This window comes from Nestor notabilis, unplaced genomic scaffold (genome assembly GCF_000696875.1).
Source record: "Nestor notabilis isolate BGI_N333 unplaced genomic scaffold, ASM69687v1 scaffold31852, whole genome shotgun sequence".
Classification (NCBI taxonomy): Eukaryota; Metazoa; Chordata; class Aves; order Psittaciformes; family Psittacidae; genus Nestor; species Nestor notabilis.
The window spans coordinates 29-10,886 of record NW_009918467.1 but is presented as its reverse complement, the minus strand read 5'-3'; the positions used below and the strand labels follow the sequence as shown (position 1 = coordinate 10,886).

Below are 10,858 nucleotides of genomic sequence, written 5' to 3'. Positions count from 1 at the left end.
CCTGCTGAAGAAGCTCAAGAGATTTACAAACATAGTCAATTCTTAAGGTATCACCAAGCCGGACTTACCAAACTCTTCCTCACTCCTGTCCCGGTGCAGGTAGATCCACAACTTGCGTCCAATGTCGTACTTCACACAGGGATCTTTCTCATAGTGTAATCGATCCAGAGCACCACTAACAACAGTATTAACCTGGAAGTGCAGGATTCACAGAATCAAGTCCCTGCTTGGGCAAGCCAAAAGTCACAAACAGCAAAGTAAAACCTCAGTAAGCTGCTAGCAGTTCTCATCTGAGGAAGAATCGACTGAGAGCAGCGGCACAGGGTGCTGTTTGCCACCTTGGGTTAAATGGAGCTTCCATCAAGGCTGAAAGCTCTGAAAATCAACTGTTTCTGAAGGCACACTGTTAATTCTGTGGCTTTTCTAGATGCTTTTTCATGGTCCTGACTTTGGGGCAGATTTGCAGCAGCACAGAGTAGTACATAGCTCCCTTTTCCTAATCAAAGCAGAACAAAAATCATCAAGCCTTAGCCACTGAACACTGCCTGGGTCTGTGCAGTGATTTTAAAGGAGAATCTGTCCGAGGCCAGACACAAAACCAACTTACTTGAGCACTTGTGACATCAGGAGCTAAGAACTGGGAATCTTTAAGCAGCTCACAGATTTCAGCACGAGTTCCTTCTCCATTAGGAAGACGAGCAGCAGCATCACGAACTAAAACACAAAGTCAGAGCTTAAAACTTGCAGCTGTGTTCAGGTACTTCAGCAGATACATTTGGGTATTGTTTTCTTATCCCTGCTGTCACAGTGCCCTCTTGCTCATGGTGATCCCTCAGAGGTATGAGCAGAGATTATAAAGGACCTTTTTAAAGTACATCCACTGTGCCAGCTTTGTGCTTGGAGTGGTGAACTTGGGAACTGAACCCCAGAACGGCTTCACAGCAGGGAACTGAAACCACCACTTGTTGTTTTCCAGTTATTTGAGCCTTGGCTTCAGCCATCCCCATGGACCCTCTTCTCCATTTCCCATTTTCTCTCAGATCAACAGCAGCATACAGAGGCTTTCTTTTCTAGTTATTCCTGCTCCCAGCACTTCACAGAATCATAGAATGGTTTGGGTTGGAAAGGGCCTTAAGATCATATAGTTCCAATCTCCTGTGATGGGGCAGGGACACCTCACACTAGACCATGTCACCCAAGGCTCTGCAAAACCTGGCCTTGAACACTGCCAGGGATGGAGCTTTCACCTCTTCTTTGGGCAACCTGTGCCAGCGCCTCAGCACCCTCACAGGGAAGAACATCCTTCCCTCTATTCCATATAATTGATTTCTTCTTCACTTGTGTCCCAGTCTTCCCACTGTTCCTCTTTATAATACAGATTCCTAAACTCATTATGTGGGGAGTCACGGAGCCTCTCTCCTTTTTAAACACCTTTTCCTGGCCATCATCTTACCAAGGGACAAGATGGTGACATATGCTGGTCGGTCTGAGCGCAGGAGGGAATGCTCTCGGGCTTTGTTTAAGGAGGTTTCCTTGTCAAACACCCCCTTCACAGGACCAACAACTGACTCAAAGCCATGCATACGGAAAGTGAAAGCTTTGTGGGGCTGGCTGTAACGGTAACGCTCCTGTGTTTGGGAACAAGAGGACTGAATTTAGCAGGAAACATAAAGAGCAAAGTCTTAAAGCTTCTGCCATGTTTAAGTTGTTATCATTCTCCAGAGAGAGCTTTTTCAGAAGTTAAAGGCTCAGACACTACTGTGTATACTTATTGTGGATCACAGACTACTTCAAGGAGAAGGTAAAGCACCACCTAACCAAAGTGTGCAGGTGCAATACATGTGGTTCACTGTTAAGCAGCTGCACAGAGTGGAGAGGTGCCAGAGATACACCTTCTGCCCAGCAAACACCCTTCCCCCAGCAACAACAAGCCCTTTCTTCCTCCTGTAATGTGGTAAAAGAGATTTCCAAGGGTTTTCCAACTTGCATCTACTAAGATATAGAAGATAACTAAGTGCATGGGTGCAGTTATGGCCACTTGTCTTCTGCTTGTACTCATACGTGCTCAGTAGTTCTAGAGACAAGTCACCCTCATATGCTGGGGGACAGAATAGGAGACAGAAAGGTTGGCACTACCCATTTAAACGAATTTTGCCCAGTACTCATTGGAAATACAGATGGTTTTGAAGTTAGCAGCTAGTCTATGTTAGCAAGTTTTAACTAAGGCCTAGATACTTCACGACAGAAGAAACTTTGCATCAACAAAGTCTGTGTAGAGTATAAAACTGCCATCCCACACAGATTCTCTTCAGTGGCCAGTTGTTTCAACATGTGCACTCAAAATTAAGAGGATTCTCTTCTTACCTGTTCCTGAAACACACGTTTCTCCTCACCAGTGCTAGGTCGGACTACATAGTCAGTCCTTCTGAAACAAAGGTCAGCATCAGTTCTGAGCAACAAAAGTCCCAAAGAACATCCCAAAGGATTAGTCACCTCATAAGCTGGATTACAGGCTGATCTGGTAATATATCCAACTTGGAGAAAACCAGTTGATTTTGTGAAGTTACTGCACTTGTAACATCACACTATCAAGTTCCCTCCTGCCCCATGATGTGAAATCACTTTAAACAACCAGCCCTTCAGATCCAGAGGAGCAAGGACCAAACTGCACAGCTGCAGCACACGCTGCAAAAGCTGCCAAGCAGTGTTAGTTACTTACACTCTGGGAATTGGCATGGTGGCATCTGAGCTGTCTTCATTCTCCTATCAGAAAGCAGAGAAATGTCAGTGTTGGATTATAACCCTGTCAGGTTTTGTGCTGGGGAAGGTGATAATGTTTCTGACTCACTTTGAAAAAAGTCTGGTCTTTGGTCTCCAACCAGAGCTGAAACAGTGCTGCCAACTCCTTCTCATGATCTTGGCACGTACCTAGTCCAAGAAATCAGGGGAAATAGGAAACATAAGTCCTTTATTCGCTACGAAGCCGGTTGCTTGTACTTCCCAAGCCACCTCCTACTGCCTTCCCCTCTCTATGTATCACCAGTCACAAGGCATCTCCCACACCACAGATGCTCCAATTTCAATACTTGAAGACATCCAGGGCTTAGGAAAGTGCTAAAACCCTGTTACTCTCCTGTGTTGGTACAAAGGACCCTGCTTTAACTCCCTGCACAGTGGGCAAGGCCCTGTTTGAGCCACAGCCACCTATACTTGCAGATGGTTCCTGCTCTCCAAAATAATTCCAGTCACTGAGCCCCAGAGCAGGGACCAGTGGAACTGCTTCCTGACTCCAAATCTCTGCCAGTTTAAGCCCTTATAAATATGATTACTCGAATTGTTATAGTTAAGAATGGAAAACCCTGCTAGTAGCTAAATGAACAAACATAACCACAAGCCATCTGTAATTCAGTCACACATTGATTATGGGCACGTTGATTATCAATTTGCTCTTTAGTTTCTGCTTTTAAAAATGGGAACAGTGTCAGTTTGCTCCATGGAGAAGCTCAATTCATTTGTAAGGATTAATTATCACTCTGAACAACCAGGTGTGCTCTATGGAAGGAAAACATTAAGGTGTTCAGATTTGAAGGGTGTTACCGTTACAACAAACCCTTACTAGAGGAGAAATCACAGAAGAACACACAATACTCACCAAGCAATTTCCACTGCTGAGTTTTCTCCTTGAATTCAACATAAGGGGAGAAGCTGGAAGGAACATCTACAATGAAAAGTGCCTGTGTCAGAGACATCAATCCTCCAACCCCTTAGATCCTACTGTTGCAGTACAAGCTGTTGAGTTAGACTCATCCTGACAGATAAAGCACTTCAAGTGAAGGGCAGCTCTGCATGGTCCAAAGGGGAGGTAAACATCTCACAGTAACAGTGCAAGCACAAGGAAAGGACAGAACAGGATAATGAGCCTTTCACTGAGATCCTGTTTATGCTGTGAGACACCAGTCACTGTACGGTGACTATTCCTGGGCTCAGGGGAAGTGAACTCAGGATTTAGAGCATTCACCAGTGTTACAGAGAACATCAAATATCCCTGCTGCAAAGGCCACTACAATCTACACTGTCTATCCTTTTAAAACTTCCCACTAAGCAAATGAGAACCACAGAATAATTTAGTTTGAAAGGAACATCTGCAGCCTGAGCCCCAGGTCAAAGCCCACTACATGTTTCCAAGGTCATTGCTCAAGGCATCATCTAGTTTCTGTTTTATCATCTCCAAAGACAAGCACGTTTTTGTACTGGGAAGAAACTAATTTATTCCTGCTTCGAAGCTCCCACCTGAAGTGTGTGATCTGAGCAGGATAAACTGCCCAGAGGCACTTGCACACACGTTTTTGCGTACTCAAGCTGGCTCTTATCTACTATCCACACACAAAACAAGCCTACCACAAGCAAGAAATGTCAGCCATGAAGCCTATGATAGAAACACTGTCAACAATACAAGGATTCATTGTTGTGATGATTTGAGCTGGCACAGGCTGTCTGAAGAAGTGATAAATGTCCCATCCCTGGCAGTGTTCAAGGCCAGGTTGGACACAGGGGCTGGAAGCAACCTGCTCTAGCGGAAGGTGTCCCTGCCCATGGCAGGGGGTTGGAGCTGGATGATCTTAAAGTCCTTTCCAACCCAAACCATTCTATAATATCACCAGCTCTGATGAGAACTGAGGTACAAGCATTGTGGATATTTTTAACAGCCATTCTCACCTCTGCTGTCACCTGTCAAGTACTGCAAGGCGGGCAACACCAGTTCAGACCAGTTAGGGGCAAAGGAGAACCAGTTATTTAGTGCGCTGGCAGGAGAAGATTGCCAATCTAGAACTTTATCTTCAAGCTGAAGAGAAAAAGAAATACTCTATTGAAGATCTCACGCTCTGTGGCTGTTTGAATAGAAAACCAGCCAGGGGACAAAACCATTTTTAGGTATGAAAATAATCATCTGACTTTTTCAATTAACCACCACAAGGTATTTTGGACAACACACACCACAAAGGGGCAGAAACTTCCCCATCATCTCTGCCCTTCATATACAGAATGTATCTAACCATGATCTAAAGAACAGGTATGGAAAGACTTATAGATTCAACTGACGAAATCTATGTTCACAGCAGGATGTGGTGTGCACTCCCAAAGGGTTTCATCTCTTTAGCAGGTAACCTACATCTTAATGCGGAACAACTCTGGAGAAGAATCACCATTACACAGCCATAAACCCCTCTATCCCCTGCAAAGGTTCCTAGATAAATGGGTGGTTCCTTACAACAGAAAGGGTAGCAGGTCCTTCCAGATACAGTATCTCCAAAAGAAGGGAAAAGAAGTTGGAAGAGATCTCATTTATGCCAAGGCATGGCTTCATCTCTTCAAGAGGTCTGCAAATGAAAGAGAGCACAGAGTAAGTTCCCCGAGCGAATATTCACCTTCATACACAGAGATAAAAACTACACGTTTCACGAGCAACACCAAACCAAACCCTACAGAAGTCCCACAGAAAACTGAGCTCCAACATCTGCTGCTCTCTCCATCCTCAGGCTCTCAGGGCCCTCTGAAGCACTTACTCCTCTTTGACAGATGACAAGGGGATGGGAGAAGGATCCTGAGACATTGATGGAATCCCATCTGCGTTGCTAAGAGAGTCAGCCAAATCTTCCACCTCGGATTTAATCATCTTCAGCTTTTTTTTCTTCTTATCATCCTTTTCCTTCACCTTTTTCTTGAGGGTTGCAAGGTCAAATAAAGCTTTAAATATAAAAGATAAGAAGGATTAATGGTAAAGCTTCTTAGCATATTTCAGTGAGTCGTAAACTATGTATTTAAATGTACATTCAGAAACTCATTCACACATCATTTATTCCATCTTCCCAGTCATTTCCATGAATCTTTCCATGAAACTCCAATGCACCCTGATTTAATAGAAAACCTTTAGTTTTCATATGAAATCAGAAAGGCAAAGGAGCTGCTGAGAGCAAAGATACAAATTAACTGTCATCAATTAGCTGAATGCACCTTCAGTGGGAACTGGAGTTGGCTGTGAGCTACTGAAATGGAACAAGTCACAACCCCAGCGTGGTCAGCAGCTACGTGAAGAGCAAAAGGATACAACAACCCATCTGGACTAGATCCCTCCTGAGCTTTTCCCACAGACAGGATACCCTGTGGTGCACAATTCTGGTGTCCAAGGCACTGACCTGCTAAGGAACCTTTCCTGCCAGCATTCACTCGAGTCATGATGTCCTCAAGAGTCACGTCTGTTGTAACCAGATCAGGGTGGTCCTGCACAGGACAAGGGGATAGAAATGAAAACTGGGAAAGGACAAAGTGTGAAGCTAGCAACAAGAGTACAGAAGATAACCCAAGTTCTGAAGTGCCCCAAAGTTAGCTGGGATCAGCTTATGAGGTTAGTTACTGTAGTAAAAGTTAGGCAGCCTTCTGATCCTGAAATCCAGCATTTTGTCCCTCCAGAACACACAGCTAAAATGACAAAATCCCTCTAAGCCCATAAGCATAACCAATCTGCATATATATACAATGACATATAAATACAGGTCACAATAAAGGGCTGAAGGATGCACACCAAAGAAGCAGCAGTCATTTTTGCCACCCATAAGTACCCTGAGCTCTGTGGCTAAGAGATAGAAGACTGAGAGGTAAGATGCAGTCCCACCCCCAAAACTTCATAACATCTTACAGGGTGACGTTTTCGTTTCTCATGATGCTTCTTCAGCATCATCTTCACATCACTCTCCCCAATTTCTATCTTGTCTGCAAGGAAAAAAACAGTCAGAGGTTATTTGCACAGTGACAGAGACGTCTTAAGATGCCATTTTCTGTCCATTCCCACTTCCAATGATCCTCACATTTCAGTGACAAAATTTTCCTTACTCAAATTTCTTTTAATCCACCAGTTTATTTCAGTACTTTCTTCCCTGGTTCATCTGATTTCAGTGCTGATGCAAATATGGAAGTGAAAAGAAGTGAGAACCAGCTGTGCCACACGAAGGGTTTGCAGACTTGGTTACAGTAGCCTTGATGACAGTAACACATACACCAAGATATTTCAAACTGGACTATGCTAATGCCTCAAACATTCAAGGCAACATGTAACAGAGAAATCAGTAGCATTATACAAACTGTAGCCTTCCAAGGAGAAAAAGATTCAACAGGAAGAGCCAACAAGATTAAACTGGAAGAGCCATCTCCTTTGGAGACTGTAAAAATGAAGCACTACAAGACTGCCCATCAAACCACTGATTTTCAGACTGATTCTTGCAGGCTCTCAAAGTCATTCTCACCCCTAAATCTGCATCAACCCCTAGTTTGGTTCTCACCTGCTGTTTTCATGTCCAAGGTTGACAACGTGGGGATCACTCTCAGGGGAACTGGTGGACTTGGGCAACGTGATGGAGAACTTGGAGGCCAGGAGCTTAGATCTAAACCAGAGAAATAAATTTACCTCTGCAACTCCTAACATCAGTCTACATTAATCCTATTATCAGAGCCAATAAAACTGGAGCCCAGTTTTCATCCTTCTATCAAAGACATTGTCCCCACATCAAAAGTTGTCTTTCTCCATTCACACCTCCAGTCTTTAGCTCAATCCAGGGCATTACCTTCTTCATCAGAAGACAAAGTGGTATCTCCACACTCCTCTTTCACCTCCCTCAGTATCTTCAGGTAGCGCCGATGTGTCCGCCTGTCCCGTTCTTCCGAGTCATAGGTGGGTGAGAAGTGCTTTCTCCTCATGGTCATCTCAGGGCCTCCTTTCCTGGCCAATTCCAGCAGGTACTGAAAGATGAGATGCATGTGATGTTAGTTGTCTCAGCTACAGTGTTGTAATCAGCAACAGGTAAGCTCAACTCGTGCTTTCAGCAAGTTTAACACGTGTGGTAAGCACTCAGTTCTTTATGAGGTAGCCCTCAAGAAGTACCAGCATCTGCCACACACTTGATTTTAAGATCAGCATTTTTAGACCAATACTAAAAGGAAGAAAAAGCCAGGTGGAATTCCCACACCTTCCTCTGCACACACGGCAATACCTCCCTGCCATTGTACCCGGACTGTTGAGAAGAACCTAATCATAGCTCCGAAATCCACTTGGGCAGCTACCACATCAAATACATAACACAGACATGGAATACTGTCTCTTTTGAAGAAAACACTTTATCCCTTATGGCTACAGAGGAAATAACTTTGCCCAGAGAAGCTGTGGCTGCCCCAGCCCTGGCAGTGTTCAAGGGCAGGTTGGACACAGGGGCTTGGAGCAACCTGCTCTAGTGGAAGGTGTCCCTGCCAGAACTAGATGAGCTTTAAGGTCCCTTCCAACCCAAACCATTCTGTGATTTTATGAACTTCCCACATAGTTCCACATTCTTTTTCCCACATCACTGTGGGGCGTTTTGGAAAGACAGACTTTTCTCTTCATCCACACACCCTGTATGCTTCAATGTCTAAGCATAAAGAAACGATGTGGGCAAGTAGTCACACTGAACACGTTTCAGTCAGCAGTTAGCAGAGAACAGTATTCACAAAGGAAGATCTGATCAGGGATTTACAGGCATCAGAATCAGGGTTTTGTATCTATTCTGCATCAGTACCCAATGAAGCTGGGAAATTCATACAAGCACATACTGGGCAACCTCACTTGTTTCAGAATGACAGAAACAGTAGAAAACGAAGGCAGAATGACTTGTTAACAGGACAACAAGGTGTAAAGGGGCAAGTGCAGGAAACAGGAGACAAAGCAGGCATGGAAAAAAGATGCTATACACAACCAAGAGCTATGAGATTTTCAAACCCTGAAATCTGCAAACATAACAACAATCCTGCTATTCTCATGAGGGCCACCGAAAAAAAGCAGAAAGGAAAGACCTCTGAGAATTGTGAATGCACAAATACCAGGACACTTTGTTGTGAAGACAACGTATCTGTTGCCAAACACAAGACAGCACAGAATCCCAGACTGGTTTTGGTTGGAAGGGACCTTAAAGCCACGGGCAGGGCCACCTTCCACTAGAGCAGGTTGCTCCAAGCCCCTGTGTCCAACCTGGCCTTGAACACTGCCAGGGATGGGGCAGCCACAGCTTCTCTGGGCACCCTGTGCCAGCGCCTCAGCACCCTCACAGGGAAGAGCTTCTGCCTCAGAGCTCGTCTCACTCTCCCAGTAAAGGGCTTCCTAACATCTAATCAAAATCTCTCCTCTTTCAGTTTAAACCTCCAGTTCAAGCAGCGACGACACTCACGTTGCGGGAAGCAAGGATCTGCTTGAGCAGTCGGTAGAAGTACTGCTGCTGAGAGCTCAGGTACCGCTTGTACTGGGACTTGAAACAGAGCTGCCGGTACTTCACCACTTCGGGGTTGAAGTGTCCATCTGGAAGAGGCAAAAAGCACTTGAGATCCTCGCCGCTAGCTGCGGAATTAACCCTGACAGCACAGTGTTTGCTACACTCACTGACCACGGAAAAGCTTCTGGGCGATGTGCAGCGGGTTCCCGAAGCGGAAGTTTTCGCCGCTGAACAAGGCGGTGATGAGCTTGTTCTGATGCTCCCGGTTGTTTTCGGGGAAGTGAGGCAGGAACTTCTTCAGGTGCTCTTGCTGAGCATCTGTCAGCACCTCCTGCCACGTAGACAAGCTGACAACTTCAAAGAAGATCTCGGGCTAAAGAAAGCCAAAGACAAGAGTGAAGAACATGAGTCGATGTCATGAACAATTCTTTAGCCCTTAAGGCTTTCTGTGGTGAAATAACAACAGTATCAGGGCACGAAGAGGAAAGGTGAGGAAATTAATGATACTAATAGCAATAAGAGAGTAAACTTAAAACCAACAGTACTTTCTTAAAGGCAATTCTAAAGTAAAAGCAATTGTTACCTAGAAAAAGAGTGTATGAGAAAAGTTTTAAAAGACAATTTTCATAGGATCAGAACCCCAGCCTGGTTTGGGTTGAAGGGACCTTAAAGCTCATCCAGTTCCAAACCCCTGCTGCAGGGCAGGGACGCCTCACACTAGAGCAGGTTGCTCCAAGCCCCTGTGTCCAACCTGGCCTTGAACACTGCCAGGGATGGGGCAGCCACAGCTTCTCTGGGCACCCTGTGCCAGCACCTCAGCACCCTCACAGGGAACAGCTTCTGCCTTAGATCTAACCTGAACTTCCCCTGTTTCAGCTTAAACCCATCCCCCCTTGTCCTATTGCTACAGCCACTGATGAAGAGCTCCTTTCTGCACCCTTGTAGCTGCCTTCAGACACTGGAAGGCCGCAATTCTTTCCCAGGACAGTCAGAAACATTTCCCCTCCTCCCCGTTTGCTCTAAGCCCCACAAGAGAGAATGAAACGTGCCGCTCTTCAGGGCTCTGCGAAGATAAAGCACCTCAGCACTACTCACATCCTCCAGGAGGTCCTCGGGCAGGCTGACTCTGGTGCTCCCCAGCATGCAGTCCTCCATGATGCGGGTCCTGCTCCCATCCCCGCAGGGTCCCAGCTCCAGGGGGTCCGTCAGCATGTGATCCAGGGAGTCCATGCTTCACCCTGGCCCGCTCCTGAACAACGGCAGCGAGACCCTCAACAACCCGAAATGCCAACCCAGACACTTCCCAGATGAGGAACGGTGGAGTAAGGGGCTTGTTTAAAGGCCAGCCACAGAACTGGGTGCTAAGGATTACAAACTGAATGTAAGTGCTCAACTGCAACACCAGCAGAGCTTTGAGACGTGCGGGCTGCGAAGCAGAGGTGACCCCTTTCACTTTGCTTCCCACCTTCAAGCTGCTGTCAACGGAGCTAAAGAAGAGGAAAATAACACACCTAAAACCTGTTGTTAAGAAGGTAAATAACAGGAGAACAATACGCCTGAAGCCTAAAAGC

General features: G+C 45.6%; 1 protein-coding gene across 1 annotated transcript in view; it reads right to left on the bottom strand.

Moving 5' to 3' along the window:
* Nucleotides 1-10,537, bottom strand: part of NFRKB (nuclear factor related to kappaB binding protein) — a 16,816-nt gene extending 6,279 nt beyond the window's left edge. The window contains exons 1-17 of the mRNA XM_010009719.1: nucleotides 10,383-10,537; nucleotides 9,459-9,660; nucleotides 9,246-9,373; nucleotides 7,617-7,791; nucleotides 7,335-7,436; nucleotides 6,695-6,768; nucleotides 6,195-6,279; nucleotides 5,565-5,745; nucleotides 5,270-5,378; nucleotides 4,717-4,843; nucleotides 3,653-3,718; nucleotides 2,849-2,928; nucleotides 2,720-2,763; nucleotides 2,365-2,425; nucleotides 1,454-1,628; nucleotides 608-714; nucleotides 69-192 (exon numbers count right to left, since the gene is read on the bottom strand). Coding sequence (XP_010008021.1) covers nucleotides 69-192; nucleotides 608-714; nucleotides 1,454-1,628; nucleotides 2,365-2,425; nucleotides 2,720-2,763; nucleotides 2,849-2,928; nucleotides 3,653-3,718; nucleotides 4,717-4,843; nucleotides 5,270-5,378; nucleotides 5,565-5,745; nucleotides 6,195-6,279; nucleotides 6,695-6,768; nucleotides 7,335-7,436; nucleotides 7,617-7,791; nucleotides 9,246-9,373; nucleotides 9,459-9,660; nucleotides 10,383-10,517 — 1,975 coding nt within the window. The 5' untranslated portion in view covers nucleotides 10,518-10,537. The remainder of the gene's footprint in view (nucleotides 1-68; nucleotides 193-607; nucleotides 715-1,453; nucleotides 1,629-2,364; nucleotides 2,426-2,719; nucleotides 2,764-2,848; nucleotides 2,929-3,652; nucleotides 3,719-4,716; nucleotides 4,844-5,269; nucleotides 5,379-5,564; nucleotides 5,746-6,194; nucleotides 6,280-6,694; nucleotides 6,769-7,334; nucleotides 7,437-7,616; nucleotides 7,792-9,245; nucleotides 9,374-9,458; nucleotides 9,661-10,382) is intronic.
* Nucleotides 10,538-10,858: the final 321 nt, after the last annotated feature.